This window comes from Xyrauchen texanus, chromosome 32, assembly GCF_025860055.1.
Source record: "Xyrauchen texanus isolate HMW12.3.18 chromosome 32, RBS_HiC_50CHRs, whole genome shotgun sequence".
NCBI lineage: Eukaryota > Metazoa > Chordata > Actinopteri > Cypriniformes > Catostomidae > Xyrauchen > Xyrauchen texanus.
The window spans coordinates 4095926-4115230 of NC_068307.1; the positions used below are offsets into that span (position 1 = coordinate 4095926).

At 37.8% G+C, this 19305-nt stretch overlaps 1 protein-coding gene across 2 annotated transcripts; it reads right to left on the minus strand.

Moving 5' to 3' along the window:
• Positions 1-1465: 1465 nt before the first annotated feature.
• On the minus strand, positions 1466-9000 carry LOC127626213 (RING finger protein 207-like). Of its 2 annotated transcripts, none has more exons than XM_052101836.1 (7): positions 8865-9000; positions 6908-7073; positions 4535-4711; positions 4410-4461; positions 4209-4326; positions 3990-4076; positions 1466-2327 (listed from the first exon to the last, which is right to left on the minus strand). In XM_052101836.1, exons 2-7 carry the CDS (start codon positions 7052-7054, stop codon positions 2153-2155), a joined length of 756 nt encoding a protein of 251 aa, XP_051957796.1. In that variant the 5' UTR covers positions 7055-7073; positions 8865-9000; the 3' UTR covers positions 1466-2152. The 2 variants fall into 2 exon arrangements, with proteins under 2 accessions (XP_051957796.1, XP_051957795.1); XM_052101835.1 differs by having other exon boundaries at positions 1467-2327; positions 4535-4720.
• Between the last annotated feature and the right edge of the window lie 10305 nt (positions 9001-19305).

Consider the following 19305-nt stretch of genomic DNA (forward strand, 5'->3'; position numbering starts at 1 on the left):
TTTTTAAGAGTCGCTCATAAATTAAACTTAAGGGGAGCTGGAGGGTCTAGCATCACCCACTAATAAAACCCAGAATCCAGGAAGCACAGTGAAATGAAGCAATGACACAGCAGAGGTTTCTGTATTTCTGTCAGGATTGAGCAGCAAGGCAGACGAGGAGATGCGGATCTAAATGCAGTTAAACTTTATTAAATAAACAAGCAAGAAAAAACACAAAGGAAAACCCTCAATGGGGAAATAAACATAAAACTAGAAAACACAGGCAGGGAACACACACCAGGCTAACAACATTCAACGAACGACAAGGAGTGAACAAAAAGCAGGGCTTAAATACACAGTGAGTGATGACAAAATGAGACACAGGTGAAAACAATGAACAAAATGGCAGTGATGATGGCAGGCGGATTCTGGGAAGTGTAGTTCTAAACAATGACAAGTGAGACAGTGGAGCTAAACAAGGGACAAAACTATGGAATGCAAAGGTGACAAAAATGGCAGACAGAGGGCAACAGTGAAACAAGACAAGGAATTCCTAACACTTTGCTCCTTCTGTAATGCTGTGGATTAATCTGCCCCTCACCTTTTTTGGGAATGTGTCCACGCTGTAGTATTTTGGAGAAAATTTTGTTTGTTTGTACATACCTCTATTTTAACTAGTCTTTGCTTTATAAAGACATTTTATTTGGTTTCAACAGTTTTGATAATTTAAAAAGTGAATATTTTCTGATTAATCTGTTTATTTTTCTTGCCAAGTTTTTTGTACATAAGTGTAAATTTATGTCTAATAAAGCCCCTATTTAGACTTGTTTGTAAAGACTTGAAATATTATTTAAATACTCTTTGTACCACCAACAACTCCAAAGCATTGAAAAGCATTGCACTATGTAATGAATATAATGTCTTGGCATTATTGTAAAATATATCTGTAGTATTGTGTACTATGTGTACCCCTGGTTGTTTCTAAAAAAAAAAAAATGTCTGAGGCAGGTGTAAATTGTCGGGTCCTTAAACAAGCCCTCATAATAAATCTCCAACTGATTGACAAATTCACTTGTGAAATGGATTACTGTGAACTGTGTGCCAATGATTGATTTATGATCAATAATATGGTAGTAAACAATAAATTGTATTCTAAAGCTGTTTTTTGTATCGTCTTATCAATTATGAACTCTTCCGCTACAGGAATGTAATGCATTTTAATTATCTCAATATTTTTTTATTTTATATATATATATATATATATATATATATATATATATATATATATATATATATATATATATATATATATAAATAATTTTTTTTTTTAATATTTAAAGATAACTATGTATAAATATTTCATCATTATATATTGAGTTATTGTTATATGTGGGGCTTTCTCAGCAAATATTTGTATATCGGGACACCATGTAATTAATTCAATTAAAAAAATGTATCGATTTACTGCCCTAATAAAATTATAAGCTTTATATTTCCGCCTTTAAACCCTTCAAAAATTGGCCTCATTTACTTCCATTGTAAGTGCCTCACTGGAACCTTGATTTTTGGTTTTTATTTTATTTTTTTAAGAAAAAAAGGGACGTGTCGAAAATACTTTTTGTGAGAATGAACATTATGCCACAAATGCTGTGGATTGAGCTTAACTCGTGATGAACCCAGAATATTCCTTTCATTTTAAAAAATGTTCACACTGGCATCTACAGTAAAATCATCTTTGGAATTAAAACTGGGATTTTAGACCTCCTGTCCTAGAAAAGTTTGATTAAGGAAAACCTGATTAAGGTTGTTCATAACCAGTATCAATTTGACAAACATTCAGTAAAACAATGTAGAATCAAATTTCACCAAAGGAAGGTTTATCATGATATAATTTTGAACATTTTGAACTTCTACATTTAGTGTTACACTTCATAAAAACAACAACAAAAGAAAAAGCAATAATCCATCAGTCCATGAAACAAAAGCCCATCAATATTTTTTTCAATACCAACATTATTGAGCCATTCGATCCACTCGGTAGTCTTTTATTTTGCTCAAGTCCAGGTGGTTTGACACACTCAAAATGCTAGAACAATTCTTATCATGTCCTGATTCTTCTTGTGCATGTGCTGACATCTTAACACATGTCTAAACTCACACGCCACATTTGCGGTCATTGTTCACCATCGTCCAAACATGCCGATTTACAGAAGCAGCTCTTTCCAGCAGAAATCTCTGAAATATTTGTCTGCTTTCCATGCCAACAAAAGTCATTGCTCTTCAGTTGTGTCGTTTCAGGCTCCAGGAGAGCGTTTTCTGTGGCGGTGTCCCAGTCGCAGACAGAGTCACTGCCAGTGGAAGAAACCAAATGTCATTCACTTAACGTATGTGTAAACATGTAAGTGTAGATTTTTCACTTTGTGCTGGGTTACTGTATTACAAAAGCCCTGAACCTCACTGTGAAAAAACTAAAATTCAGTTTAGGTGTCTTAGTGCCTTCCTGAGACTATGTCCTAATTTTTTTCTTTCTCTCTGAACCTTTCTTTCTCTTTCTGTTTTTTTTTTCTCTCTCAAAATATATTTCTCTAAAAATGTTGTTTTTCTCTCAGAATTTTTTCCTCTCTGAAAATATTATTTTTTCTCTCTCAAAAGGCAACAAGCTTACAATTAGCATGTGCAATTAGCACGTAAAACAAAGACATCCATCTAGCGTATGTTTTCATAGGCCAGCAATTTTAAAATGCATAACATCAATAGCAGTATCGATATTCCCAGTTGTGAGGTCATCAAACAATCAGAAATAGCTCCTGTTGGGGGTCTGGGTAGCTCAGCGAGTATTGACACCGACTACCACCCCTGGAGTCACGAGTTCAAATCCAGGGCATGCTGAGTGACTTCAGCCAGGTCTCCTAAGCAACCAAATTGGCCCGGTTGCTAGGGAGGGTAACCTCACATGGGGTAACCCCTCGTGGTTGCGATTAGTGGTTCTCACTTTCACGGAGAGTACCAAGAGCCTCCACAGTGTCATGCTCAACGAGTCATGTGATAAGATGCACGGATTGATGGTATCAGAAGCGGAGGCAACTGAGGTTTGCCCTCCGCCACCTGGATTGAGGCGAGTAACCGTGCCACCACGAGGACCTACTAAGTAGGCATTGGGCATTCCAAACTGGGAAGAAGAAAAGAAATAGCTCCTGTTGTCACACTTGACAACAAATGCAATTTGAAACGCATCAAATTCTGAGAATATGCGTACTTCCCTGCTACACAGTGTGCAAAAAGCAGTATGTCAAATGAGTAGGATATCCTTGTGGCTAAATGATACTTGTTTATCAATGCCCAAGGAAATTGCTGACTTTTATTGAGGGTAAGTGACAATGCCAAAGTGGCAGAAACCAGGAATGTTTTCATAGTTTTTCTAACAGTAGTTTGTGAGATTTTGGTGGATGTATCTCGCACCCTTTAGTGGGGTCTGGGGGCATGCTACCCCTTAATAAAATTTTGTACATTTTAAAGTTAAATGCATCAATCTGGAGCACATTGAGAGCAAAATTTAGAGGCTAGAACTATGAAGAACTTTGTGCTCTTGTAAACAATTTTGTGCTCGAGTAGTGATAAACACATTGGTTGTATAGATGTGAATGTTGATGACACGGCAAAAAGGTCACACCCACAAAGAATGGTAAATGAGATGGAGTTTAACGCAGTTCACAAATGGTCAAAACACAAAATCGATTTCAGCCAGTGACAAGTCCGGAGAGAATAAAATGACATTTAAGTTACATGCTAGTTTGCAATGGCGCAAAACACAACGTTAGAGATCTTTTCTGTTATTAAGAGAAGTATAAAAATATTTTCGGTTCATTATGAAACCATGGCAGGCTGTGACGGCCGCCACAGTCTAGGTAATTAATGGGAAACACTGCACCTGTATCCCTACAAAAATGTACTTCATCAGTGTTCGAGAAATTGGGAATTTGGACGCATCCATGGTGTTTGATATAGATCACCTGTTTTGTTCTGTAGTCGTTGCGCCAGCCTTACAAATCACCAGAGTGTCCATGTGATCTTCCTCAGACCTTTGTGGCTTTTTAAACCTGTGAATACATCAACAATATCCCATTTAGTAACCAAAATAATCCAATGGCCACATTATGCAGATGGGATGCTTGGGTATAAACATTCAAATATAAAATATGAATGCTTGAGTATTAAAATTGCAAAACAACCTGGGTTCCAGGCGCTCTTTTACTTTTGCTATGGATAACATGTAGGGCCCGATCTGTCGTGCAATGGTTGTCAAGTAGGCGTTCTCTTGCTTCAGCTGAAGAAGATCATGAAGCTGTGCTGTAATTGGCAAACTAATTAGTGCACTAATTAGTGGTCAAATTGTATATGCAACCCACAGGCAGCACACTTGTGTTTCTCACCTTCATAGATCTCTTGCTCGTTGGTTACTCTTTGAAAGGTCATATCCCATATCTAGAAACAGCCAGAATATTCTAAGAAGCTGTGTTTTGAAAAAATAATATGCTAAATTAATCTGTGGTCTCACCTTCTCAAATATGGCCCTTTGGGTCTGCACGGCAGAGTACTGTGACACGATCTGTTCGTTAATGAGCCGAGAGCTTTCCAGGATTTCGCCCATGGTGTCTGTGTTGATGAGCGAGTGATGCTTTGTCAGGCTTCTGTGCATCTCCTGAACTTGATCCTTCAGCTTCTGGATCTCTGTCTGAAGAACCTGACTTATTCAATATGTAAGATTTAATCAAATAATACATTAGATACAGTATTAATTCAAACACCAGACACCCCCTGCACGGACACATAGCACCCCCACCCCGTCTGAAATCGAGAGCCAGTTTCCTACTGACAGTCCCACCTCTCCAGACAACCAAAGAAATAGCAAGGACCAACATTTGGAAAGATGAATGGAACCAGCTAAACACACGAGTCCTGGACTGGATGGAGAGAGGAATCACCCCGACTGAATGTCTCGCCAGTGGGCACGACCTCCCATGGCTAACCTGGAAGACCCTCAACAGATTACGAGTGGAACAGGGCAGGTGCAAAGCACTTATGAAAACATGGAACCACCAGACAGACGACACATGTAGCTGCGGAGCAGTACAGACAATGCCCCATCTACTGGAGTGTGAAAACGCCCCTCAGTGCAGCGCCCAGGACCTGGCTGAACCGACTACATCAGCTGTGATCTGCGCCAGATATTGGCAGAACGACATCTGAGATTGCAACGGACTCGAAGAAGAGAAGAATTCAAAAAGAGATCCAAAATACAATAAAAACGTCTTTTTTTAATTAATGTATGGAATGACAAAATTTGATTCTCTTGATTGCAAAGGAATATGCAGCAGTATCTGAAAACAGTAAAGGAGTACAGTAAATCAGGTAATGGAGTACAAAAGCAAATATTATAATGTGATAGACATTCTTCAAGACCACAACAGTGACCATTCACTTTTTTACCATTTGTTTTCTCTATAGGCATTTCAAAAAATACTTCTATAGAGAGTTTTAAGCTATGAACTAAGCTAACTAGAGCCAAGATGATTCACAATATTTATTACCTTTGATTCGAAGCAAAAATAAAAATATTTAAATAAAATGAAAATAGGGGAAAAATGCAGTGTAAATATAAAACGTTTTGCTTATATTTTCATATTAGTGATTAAGCTACGCGTCCCACGATTCATTGTGAATCTTGTATATGAATCATAAATGACCGTACCAAATAAAATAATTGACTTTAAGTCATTGATTATAAGTATAAAACACAATATATTTATTAGATTTTTGTGATGAGAGTGTAGAGATATTGATTTGATTATTTTGCAATTTGCATTTCTATGGTAACAGCGACTTCTCTGATTGGTTGATCTCTCTTGGGTAGTGTAATTGATCGCAACAGTCTGGTTCCAAAAGTAAAAATCTAATTAAATAATTTTTTTTTTGCATAGTGGAATTAATGAAATTGATAGTTTACCCAAAAATAAAAATTCAGACTTTGTTGTCCATGATTCTCTTATTGGTGGATAGTTTACATTTACATTTACATTTATGCATTTGGCAGACGCTTTTATCCAAAGCGACTTACAGTGCACTAATTACAGGGTCAATCCCCCGTGGAGCAACATGGAGTTAAGTGACTCGCTAAAGGACATTATGGTGGTGGCTGTGGGGGTCGAACCAGCAACCTTCTGATTACCAGTTATGTGCTTTAGTCCACTACGCCAACACCACTCCAGTTTCCCTTCTGGATGATGGGTTGTGTGGTTCTTCACCAGAAAATCTACTAATAAACAGGTTCTTTTTTTTTTAAATAAAATTGAAATAATGTGGGCTTATGACTTCAACAAAAGCATATATCTAATATATTATTTAGTGAAAATGTTCACTGACTGTTGATCTCCTGTGCCCCTTCATGATAGGGTAAGAGAGCAACATTTAACCCAGCATCTTCATCACATTGGGGCGTTTAAGCTAAAACAGGTGACTGAATTTTTATTTTTGGGTTAACTAATCCTTTAACGATAACTAATAAGCCTATAAAGACAGACTATAGTGAGCTGCGATGTTGTTAATCGATGGTATATGCTTTTGTTGAAGCCATCCAAAAAGAATTTGTCTAGTAGCAGACTTTCTGGTGAAGAACTACACTACCCAGCATCCTGAAGGGAACGATCCACCAATAAGATCACTGCCAACAAAGTGCACCAAAAAAGCTCTGCAGTGACCACCCACTCTCATGATGTACTGTCAATGACATTATTGAGTCGGTCTCCCTAAACACTAAAGGTTTGTACATTATAGCTAAAAAGAACCCAACTCTTTTGCTCTAGTCAAACACCAGGCAGAGGAATAATGACTACATGGCTTCAGTTATTAATGAATGAGGATTGATTCTCACCCTGTAGCTTTCCTCAAAGTTTCGGCAGTGCTCAGTGAAGGGTGACTCTCTGCCCTCGGCCAGCAGCACCTTGGTGCAGATGTATCGATGAAAGGTGGGCCTGCGGCCTAGAGACATGTCACTGAGAGAAGGGGATGGGCACGACATAGACAGAGGGAACTGCAGTCTGTGAAATGGGACAGAGAGGACCATATGGAAACTCTCTATTTAAAAAAAACCTCTGAAAATATAATTTTAATCATCTGCTCATGCCTCCTCTTCATATTTGTCACCAGTAGATTGTTGGATTTGTAATGAGGAATGCAATTTGTAAAGAACACTCCACTAATCAAGAACATTTACATGCACAGCAATAAATACCAATAATTTTGTGTTAATCAATATTATGCTATCAACTGAGCTTAACTTGTATTGAACCCTGAATATTCCTTTAAGTAATTTATAGCACCTCACATATTATTGTTAACTAATTTGTATGTAAACGTGCTCATTGTTTTCAGAATCAGAATACATTTTATTGCCCACGTAAGATTATACAAGGAATAAGCCGCTGATAGAAGACAATAAAATGAAACTCAAATGGACAGCAGTCCTAAAATATGCAAATCAGTAAATAAGTGTGCAAATAAATAAAGACAAATTAGCTAGAGCACAAACAAAACCGAAAACCAAAGCAAAAACATAGGGCCATAACATAACATAGCATAGCATAACGTAGTGTAGCGTAGCATAGCATAGCATAACATAGCATTGCATAGCATAAAATAACATAGCCTAACATAGCACAGCATAGCATAACATTAACATAGCATAGCATAGGATAGCATAATATAACATAACATAGCATAGCATAGCATAACATAACATAACATACTGTAACATAGCATAGCATACCACAGCATAGCATAACATAGCATAACATAACATAGCACAACATAGCATAGCACAACATAGCATAACATAACATAGCATAACATAGCATAACATAGCATAGCATAACATAACATAACATAACATAACATAACATGACATAAGACAAAACAAAACATAACAAAACAAAAAACAGACAAAATAAAGATGTGCCATAGCTTTAGTTTGCCATCTTTTGAGTGTTTCAAGAATTTTTTAACCTAATCCAAGTTTTAAAGGAATATTCCATGTTCAATACTAGTTAAGTTCAATTAACAGCAATTTTTGGAGGTTTTAAAGGCTTATTATTTAATAAAAGTGCACACAATAATTCGTCATTTAAAATTTGATTTAAAAATTTTAAATCTTCATTTTTAGGGTTGTTTTATGGTTTACATGACATGCCGTCATGACAATAAACTTGTAAAATTGGATATATCTTTACACAGAACAGGTAATGAAGTGATTTTATCACACTAAAATCATGTTAACACGTATGTTGTTTACGTCTTGTGGCTATACTTTTGAAACAGTGAGCATTTTAACGTTTACAGATTGGCCCCATTCACTGCCTCAATGTAAACCAGATGTTTTCTTTTTCAAATTTTCCAAAAATGTGAAATATTCTAAATGAATTCTTGTGGTAATTAACATTATGCCACAAAAGCTGTCAATTGAACTTAAATTATACGAAACCCGGAATAATAAACACGCTTGGTTTGTTTCTTTCATAAAAACATCTTTTAAAATAATAATATAGTATTAGTAGATCATGTAACAACCATCAAAACATTGAAGTTCAGCAAGTCCTTTTCTGAACTAAATTAAACCCAGACACTGATCCGTTTTAATTTTCCTAGCTCAGAAATGCAACACTTCCACCTCAGTATCCACAAATCAACAGTACCTCAGAAAACAGTTTGCAAGTCATGACAACAATAGCAAAACCTCAATCATTAGGAGCATGAAAATGACCAAACTTCAGCCACAACATCCTATTAAAAGCTCCTAATGTTACAAAACAAACAACAAGAATAAAGAGAGTTACCTTAGATTCAAAGCTCCTTTAATCTCTCTTCCCTGTTACAATACATGCACTGTGGCAGTTCAAGTCCCTCGAGTGAGTCTGGACAATGCAGTTCTAACTTTCAATCATTGTATGTTCTCATAGCCTACTGTAAGTGACAAGCGACCCCCCAATTAAAATTTTTGGCACCAGCAGTGACATCAGTGGCATGGAACAAAGTGCTCTTATGGCTAACCGCCTTTGTGTGAGTGAGTTGAATCCCAGACACTTCTCTGAAATTCTGTTAAAAATAGTGAGAGAAGCCTGACCTCCGCACTAGTCTGTCTGTTGGCACGGGGGGCAGAGTACAGAAGGGGAGGTAGTTTGTTTGGTGGAGGGCTTCAACGGTAGGGATGACTGATGTGGAAAGTTGTCCCAGGGACTTGCGTCACAAACTCTCTGAGGAGAGATGGAGGTAGCCGTGGTGGAATGGCTGAATCCATTCTGATCTCTTGTCACCTTGAGTGTTCTGTGTAGCTGTATACAGTCTTTTATGAAAATGTGAAGAGCAGATGGCGTACAGGCGTGTGATGTGAGTTCAATGGCATGACAATGCAAAGTCACACAATAATTCCAAACATCACAAACTGAAGAGAAGGAGAAAGATGGGCTATGGAAACTTTTAGTCATGGTAATTTACTCATAGAGATATGACCAAACATAATTATATCCTACAATGTCCCCCAAAAAGTAATTTCTTTCTTTAAAAAAAGGAAAATTCTGGGTTACAGTGCAAGTCAATGGGGCCAATCCGTAAACATTAAAATACTCACTGTTTTAAAAGTATAGCAAGATCTAAACAATATGCCTGTCAACATGATTTGAAAGTGATAATATTGATTAAAAAAAATTTGGGCCAAAAAAAAAACAAAAATTGGCCCCATTCACTTCCATTGTATGTGCCTCAATGTACCCTCAAGTTTTGAGGTGAAATGTCCACTGTGTGGAGCTAAAAGAGAGTTAAATGTCAGATGAAAAAATGCAATTGCTCAGACAACTTCGTCATTTTGTGGTGCTTCTATGACACTTGCGGCTCATGTGTCGACTTGCGTGCTCTTCAGGACTCGTATCCCGGTCTGATAGTTGAGCTACCATGCAATTCACACCAGGGCCATAGCGAGGAATTCTGGGCCCCCTGACTGCATATTGGTCTGTCTACCCTTTCATATTAAAAAGTACAGTTTAAAATGTGTTGTGGGCCTCCCTGGGCTTGTGGGCTCCTAGAATCATTGCTGCCTTTCACCCTATTAGCTACGGCCCTGATTAAAACTTTCAAATGTATCACCTGACCAAGGCATGTGCTACATTAAAAGTGTTTAGATACTGCTGCATTGTGTCGTGATTTGTGTGAAAGTAAATAAAAGTAATTTAATGTTTCAATTGGAAACTGCCGTGATACATACAAGGAGCCACAAAAAATGTAGGTCTAATAACATGATACTATGAGACCATTTTCTGATTTAACCCTCCTATTATCTTTGGGGTCAATTTGACCCCAATAAATGTTTAACATCTATAAATACATGATTGACATAATTTATATTTTTTGCTTATTATTTAATGTCTTTTCCAAATTTAATGGGGAGAACTGGGTAAAAATAAAATTAACATGATGATATGTTTTCAATGTCCTGTTCTCATTTTGTAGCATCGGTGTTCTTTGGGGTCAATTTGACCCCAGACTGTTTTGGCTGTATAAAACATATAAGAAATATCAACATTTTACATACATATGTTTTGGTTGTTTTGGATGACAGAGGTCACTATAACATGCCATTTTATAATCTTCAAAAAACATCCTTCTGCATTAGGGCCCTAACCTAACATACCTAACATGAGAACCACTGATAGTACACATAACTTGGAGGAGGGGTAAACATAATTCCCACGAGAACTTTAATATTTCCCACACCGTGGGAGAGGGGAAAACATAATTCTTGTGAGACATTGATAGTTCATCCAACATAGTGAGGAGCAAACATATATAAAGGCTTGCACAGTTCTTTGACAGTGAAAGTGACAGAGGAGAATGTGAATGTTGAAGAGGCCTCTGATGAGAATGAGACTCTTAGTGTTGACCTCCAGTTGTCTCTCAACCACCAGCAGACACGTTACTTTCCAAAAATGGAAAGTTATTATGGTACCTCTCCCCACTTGAACGACAGGTAGACTTAGCGCTGCTAATGTCATCAAAATGGTTCCACGCCCCACCATATATGCTGTCAGCCATGTCCAAGACATAAAATCAGCATTTGAGCTCTTAGTAACACCATCAATCGAAAGGGATTTACTTATGATGACAATCTTAGAGTGGATGCGCATGTATGGGGACATTTGTAAAGACTTGGATGTGACCCACTTGCAAGCCTACATTAGGTTGCTCATTTTGCCAGGAGTGTACAGGTCAAAAGGAGAAGCAACAGCAAGCCTTTGGAATGATGACACTGGAAGGGCAATTCCAGCCACCTAAAGACATTCCATGTTTTCTCCCACGTCATACACTTTGATGACAGAGCACCAAGGCAGGCCGACAAGAGCACAATACGGGATGTATGGGACAAGTGGGTCCAGCGATTACCCTTTCTTTACAATCCAGGCCCCCACGTCACTGTGGATGAATGTCTGGTTGCATTTTGTGGGTGCTGTCCCTTCAGACAATACATACCAAGCAAACCGGCCAAATACGGTATCAAAATATGGGCAGTATGTGATGCACAGTCCACCTATGCCTGGAATATGCAGGTGTACACTGGTAAATCCCCTTGGGAACGCCTTAAATAAATCAGGGCATGAGGGTAGTACTGGGCTGAAGGACTGAATGGTCATAACATTACATGTGATAATTATTTCACATCTGATGCCCTGGGTGAGGAAATGCTGAAAAGGAAGGTTACCATGTTGGGGACAGTGAGGAAAAAACAAAAGCTTCTTGCGATAAAGAAGAGAAAGGTAACATCTTCAATGTTTGCCTTCAATGATAGAGCCACTGTTGTCTCCTATTGCCCCAAGAAAGGGGAAATTGACCCCAAGGATAAAATATTTTAGTAAATTTGAGGATAACAGGAGGGTTAATTACAAAAACACATGGCATGAGTTTCTGAAGCTAGAATTAGCTACACTTCATCAGCCCTGATCCATTTGGAGAAATATCTCAACACACTATGCAGATATTCCAACACCATTGATCCGATCCTTCAGTTTCTTGGAAAAGTGCTTGTAAAACTCCATATCAGTTCATTCCATAACCCAGCAACAGGAGTTTGACACAAACCAGCATTATGCTGCAACGAGATCTGAGGATGGATTTGTTGAATGCCAATTTAAGATGAGAATCATTTCTTTCGTATGTCCTGTTTATATACATTTTGTCATAAAAATGGATTCTAGTCAGCATTGATGCATCACAATGCTTTATGAATAAAGACTTTATCCCTTAAGCCCATATAGATCTACATCCAGATGACTGAAGTGCTGAACTAGGATCAAGTTCTCTTCTGGCTAGACTAATCCAACTGCAAGTTAAAGAGCTAAACTGATCTGAAAAACAGTCATCATTTATGCATCTATATTGTGAATATGGCTCTGAAGCTGTCCAGTCTGTGGCATAACTCTGAGCCCTGCTCCCTTGATCTTTCCAGGAAGTCTGGCTGCCATCTCCCTCTGCCTCCTATTGTCACCTCAGCTCCTGGCACCTCACAGACACCGGACTAACTCTGGCTATAACAGGACAAATGTGAGGTTGGGTTACATAAATGTTTCTCTGGGCAGAAGCTTAATGAGTGGCTGAGTACATGCCAGGGTAATACCACTGTCTCCTTCCTGTTGTCTGTTGTCCAGACCTGCTCATTGGGTGAAAAGTGCATGGCAGAATTCGGACAATATCAATTTGAAGGCAAAAATCCTTGCAATGCAAATAAAAAAATAAATAATAATAAGGAAAATGACTGTAGGTCTGTCAAAATTAAATCACATTGAGTTGTTGGACACAATTATTTTAGGTGAAGACAAGTTAACGCAACACATTTTGCATTTAAAAAATAAAGGCTATCAACCCAATATTTATATAATAACTACTGATGAACTACTTATAATAATAAATAAAAATGAATGTAAAGCTTGAATTCCTTGCAGTGATTTGGTCACTGTGAATGTTGGGGAGTTATGAGAAAGGTTTGGTCTATGTAAATTTAACCATGATTTTACTTAGTAATATTGTATTAATTATGTATTGTGTTTTTTGGAGGAAGGCACTTGTTTTAATCCTATTAACATACTATTAATACAGTAATATGGTGTTAATACAGTAACCATGTTTAATTATATGATTATTATGATTTTAGTACAAAATACAATGGTGATACTATGGTTATAGTAGTAAAACCATGGTTAGTTTTTGTAAGGGAAGGTTAGGGTTAGGTTTAGGGGTAGGGTGTTTGTGGAACTCCAAGTAAACACAATTAACATGCTGCAGCGATGCCCCTAAACTGCAGTATGTAATTAGGTGTGTAAATAATATCAGCAGTCCTTTGCCCTTAGTGCAAAGAAGATACTTTTTGTTGCCATTTACACTTAATGCAAAAAAACTCTGCCTTAAAGAAAATATAATTGGGGAGACAGAAAACAGGATGGAAAAAAGTGGGACAAAAGACTGAATCGAACACGGATTGTCCTCAAGGAAAAAGCACAGTTACACTATCGTTACTCTCCACACCACTGCAGCAACACATGGAGTCTTCGATTTCTGTGTTTCCACAAGACTATTGAAGTGCAAATTGAACAGGTGATATTTACACCTTGTGAGAAAAGTCACTTAGTTTAAAAAAAGGGATGAACCCTTCCGTATGTCCTGCACCAATTTCATGTTTCAATAAGAAATATGCCAAAACAGGAAGGTAAACCATGCTCATTTAATTATTCCATGGGGTCTTATTATATTTTGTCCTTTGTTTGCTCTTGTATTTCCCTAATGTAAACACACACATACTAGATGGAGTCCTAGATTGCAGTCTGACATAAATAGCTTCATTCCTGGAAGACATAGTCAACTTCCAGGAAATGTGAAGGGTACAGAAAAAAAAAATACTCAACAAATCACAGGACTCATGAAATGCTTGAGCACTGCTATTCCAAGTTTCTTTTTATTGGTGGAAAAGAAAACAACACAGCAGTTTCTTTAAACAAATGGATTGTTGTTTTGTTCAAACTTCTGTTTATCCTCATCATTACAATATTGAACATTCAATTATGGTGGTGATTTCAAAGAAAAGAGAGAAAGCTTCCTGAATAACTAGCTAGCTATTAACTTAATGCTGCCTTCACATGCAATCAGAGTTATCTTAAATACGAATGACCTACTCAGAAGTTGCATATGAATGACCCCTCAAGTCATAATGACAACTGGGAAACTCTAAGATTATTTCCTTTCCCCAAGCTGGGAGGAAATTTGAACGTTCCACATGGCGGAAGATGTGAATGATAGATTGCATAACTTTTTCTATATATAGCTAATTGTTAGTGCTTGCTGTTTCAGTCATTTACGGATATCAGCAACTATTTGATGCACATTGTACATATTTACGCCTAGAAAATAGCATGTATTGCTAGAAAAATAAAATTATCGCCAACAGGCTGACTGAGTATTATGCATCAGTGTCAAAATAAGAGGTCCCCTGGTCTCCTCCGTGTTTTTTGTTCTTTCCAACAACAAAGCACTTGAACGTGATGCAGTAGGATTATATATCACATGAATGCAGCCTAACTACACTGTTCCATAGTGTAAAAGCGTCCACACATCGGACGAGAAGTGCCTCGCCTGGTTGCAGCTAGGACATGGCAGAGGTATCAAACACAGGGCACGTCGATGTGGTTCAGTTGGCAGACACTACACACAAAGTTTGTGTATGAACAAGACTAGAGTAAATAATCTGTGTCCTTTTATAACGATCTGGGTCAAATTCAATGGAAAATATGCAAGTTGCGCTCTGTTATAAATTAGAACAGCCTCCGGAGTCATAGATGGGCATACATTTATAGTAAACAATTGTTTCGAATTTTAGAATGCGCCATGTCATATACCAGAAGCGTCCAGTAGTGGTGTTGCGTCATGCATAAAAACAGCTAAAAGGGGAATCAAATGCATTTACCAACATCCATCATGATCTATAATGCTGCATAAAATTGAATGGCACCAACACTAATATTATTCTATTTGTTTCCGGAATCCAGAGCCGGCCAGATCCAACTCCGTTCCTGCTTGGTGTCGGACTCCACTGCTACATGTTGCTGAGAGATGATGACAAACTACAGCCAGTGCCAGCCAGACTTCAGAGGATGAACTAATACCAATTCCAAATGTAAGACATTGGATTCTTCATATACCACTGCCTGAACCTTGGATTTAGGATGGACCCCACCGAACCTCAACGAAATGACCTGCAGGTTGAACTGCGATGCACCACATTAATCTCTACCTGCATCACCTTTGTGTATTGATGGACTACACTCTTGAAATGGAATACTTAGACTATCATTTAATTGCCAACAAAAGTCTTCATCAGCCAACTAACAAAGGACAATGCATCAATGTGAACTACTGCTGTTAATCCAGGATGAACTTCAAAGACTTCAAATAATCTTAAAGTACATAAAATAATATTTTCTTTTTACTTTTTTAAAAACACTGGACCTTAACGATTGGATTTGCACTGCAAGTCCAATTGTTATGAAAAGCGCTATACAAATAAAATGACTTGATTGACTTGACATTTCATTAAAATGAATTGGTTACAATAAACAATTTACCAATCCACTTATGTGTAGCGATGGGATGTCCGAATCAGTTTAGTGAATCGGTTCTTTTGGACAATTGTTGTAAATGAGTTGGTTACAATAAACAATTCACCAATTTACTTATTTGTAGCATTGAGGAGTCCAAATCAGTTTAATGAATCAGTTAATTCGTACATTTCATGTAAATGAATGTTAAAATAATAAAATGCACCAATTCACTTTGTAGTGTTGGGAAGTCCTAATCAGTTTACTGAATTGATTCATTCGAAAAGTTATTACAATAAAAAATTCAACAGTTTAACGAATCGGTTCGTTCAGATGTCACTTCACTTTTTTTTTTTCTTCTTCTCAAGAATTCATCCCTGAAGTTAATGAAGCTGCTCATTAGTGCAGCCAAGTGCGCTCTCTTCTGGTGTACTACCTCACTTGTAAACTGTTAAACAATGTAAATATAGCACTTTCCTCCTCCTCTGCATTGGTCTGCACTTCACCCAGCATGGCCTTCAGCAGAATGACGGCCTCTCTGGCTGATGTCTGCAGCTCCTTCACCATCTGCAGGACAAGAAATGTTAGTACAAGGCAAAGTCTGCTTACTGCATTGGCCAACTGTTGTCCAAATTGTCTAATACAGCTGCTTCAAGTTGACATTATTCACATTAAAGTCAACATGAAATGGCATTCACATCCCATTTTGATTTCATGTTGACTTGAAGTGTTTGAGTTCTGTTCTAATTGGTGCACACATTATATTCATAAGCTTATGCTTTTATTATCTTCACAATTTCCAGGATTATTAATAATGAATGTAAGTTAAGTATACTGAACATAGTGTAAATGAGAAGTTAATGCTTTAAAGTGACTGTAAGTTTCTGGGCATAAACTATATGGTAACAAATTTATATTTTGGGACATACCACAATGACCTCAAGCCTAACCCTAACCATTAACTATGACTAAAATTAGAGGCAAACCAAATGATTGGTATTTGTTAAAGCCCAATCTTGGCCCTAACCCTAACAGTAAACCAGACCCCTAAAATCTGATTGGTTGATAATAACGAAGTTCCAAGACCTTGGGTGGCGCTAGGGGTGGGCTATGGGGGGTTAGGCCCTGAATGTTTTTAGTAAAGCCATGAATGTTTTAATCATCTTGTAGAGATGTCAAAATTACCAGGACTTAGTTATCAAGTTTATACTAAAATCTAAATATATTTTAACTAGGGCTGCCTAGTAATGCGATTACTTATACAAAAAATAATGCATTACCAAAATTAACCCAATTAATCATATCCCCAGACTGAGCAATTGAAGCTTGTAGTTCCACCTGTTTTCTCAAGGGGGCAATAAGCGAAACCCCAGCTAGCAACGCGCTGCTTACACAGAGAACAAACCACACATATCGACAGCAGACAGCACACATTCTTGTGTTCAATCTTTGTTTATCGTGACACAGTGACCTCAAAATCATGTTTATGACTGCTTTCCACCACGATTGTATATTTGTGCGCATGCAAGTAGAGCGCTTGCAACTCACAAATGCTGCTGTGTTAACGGTCAATAAGTGCAAAAAGTACAAAATAATTCAATACGTATCCCTGAAAATAAAAGAGTAATATACAGATGTGCTCAAACCCAATACATTTACATTTATGCATTTGGCAGACGCTTATATCCAAAGCGACTTACAGAGCCCTTACTACAGGGACAATCCCCCCGGAGCAACCTGGAGTTAAGTGCCATGCTCAAGGACACAATGGTGTTGGCGGTGGGGATCGAACCGACAATCTTCTGCTTAACAGTTTAGTGCTTTAGCCCACTACTCCGCCACCACTGTATAGAGTCTCAACGGGATAGGACATTTGCATTTTTGCAAAACTCTTTTATTAAGACACGATGCCACAAACTTCTCAAACTTTGGAAAAACCAGCGTCTATGCACCAATTTTAGCCTATTTCCAGCTTTTAAGTTTAAAAACACTGAATCAATTAATGATAAACATTCAGTTGTACACAATGTGTGTTGAACGTACAGAAAGCCAACATTCCCTTTCATTGCATAATTTTTCCTTAAAACGAAAGATAATGGTGACTTAAGGCAAATATTCTGCTCAACAGCTTTTTTCTTCTTCCTGGGGCATTATGAGGGTGAATACCTAATGACAGAATTTTCATTTTTAGGCTAACTAGCCCTTTAATATGTGGTAATAGGGTTTATTGCAGTATGTTTTTAACTAGCGAACCACAGACTGCTGGCATTACAATGTACCGGGCTATTTAGACACAACAAATGCACATTTCAGTGAACCTCATTGGATAAATCTCACTAACTCAGGCAGCTCTTAAAAACAGAAGACTTGATATAAACAAAAGTGAAATGGGTGGGTCTTACAAGTAAGATCACAGGAATCTAGGTTTGCCAAAGAGGCTTTGGAAATAACCCAATAACCAGCTTGAGGAAACTGAATTATTGGAGACACAAATGTAACCATTACAGAGGAACTTGGCTTGTGTCCACAGTGACTGGTTCTGATTGAATGCTTCTGTCATGGTTTCAATTTCTTTACTCCCACAATACTTGAGCTGAAGGTTCAAGTACAGATCTACTGACATCTTAAAACGCTTGGATTTTCAATATCTACATTGCCCACATTTTTCACAATATTTTACATTTATTTGCTCTTCATCATGACAAATGTGCAAATATGAATCCAAATGTTGCAATCAATGATTAATCATTAAATCTGCATGAGTACTTTTCCCTTTTGTGCTAATAAAAAAACATATTGTAATGCAGTGTTTGTTGTTTTTGACCAGTAATTCTATTTATTTAGACCTCTCCAAATGTGGGCAATTGAGGTGATTGCCATTGGCCCTGCCATGCAGGCAGCTGGCACAGAAGATTTGAAAGCAATCCAGAAGACACTGTTGGCGGTATTGCTCATGACACAGGTGACAGACGAGGGGATGGAGTTTGGCATAGTCTGGGTCCCACAGGTCATCATCATTCTCCCTGCCATCTGTAGAGATAGAAGAGGATTAAGTATTTAACTGCATTTCAAATGGATGCAATTATTTGCAGAATAATGAGAATGAGTTCAGCTGGAATTATCAAATGTTTTTAAATGTACATATTCTAACTTCATGTGGTATTACCTGTGACAATTGGCAATTATTTCAGATTTTTGGTAGCATAAATTCAGTCAACAAACATTTTGTTTTTTTTAAAAGATGTTTTCAACGTTCTGCCATGAATGAAAAAAATTACAACACATAAAATCCAACAACAATGTACATTTATTTCCTTTTGTACACACAGAAAATATAATTACCAGTCAGGCTTCCTCAGCAACCAATTAGCCTGTTTGCTAGGGTGGGTAGAGTCACATTAGGTTAACCTACTCGTGGTCGCCATAATGTGGTTCTCGCTCTAGGTGGGGCACGTGGTGAGTTGTGCGTGTAAGCCGCGGAGACTAGCGTGAAGCCTCCACACGCATTAGGTCTCCGTGGTAACGCGCTCAACAAGCCACCTGATAAGACGTGCGGATTGACTGTCTCAGACGTGGAAGCAAATGAGATTCAACCTCCACCACCTGGATTGAGGCGAGTCACTACACAACCGAGGACTTAGAGCACATT

What these genes read in the sequence shown, in the direction of transcription:
- LOC127626213 (XM_052101835.1), bottom strand. Translation starts at nt 7,054, where the DNA reads ATGTCGTGCCCATCCCCTTCTCTCAGTGACATGTCTCTAGGCCGCAGG. An exon ending in AAAGGGCCATATTTGAGAAG is followed by an intron (nt 4,462 to 4,534) that starts GTGAGACCACAG and finishes GGCTGTTTCTAG; the next exon opens with ATATGGGATATGACCTTTCA. An exon ending in CGAGCAAGAGATCTATGAAG is followed by an intron (nt 4,327 to 4,409) that starts GTGAGAAACACA and finishes TGCCAATTACAG; the next exon opens with CACAGCTTCATGATCTTCTT.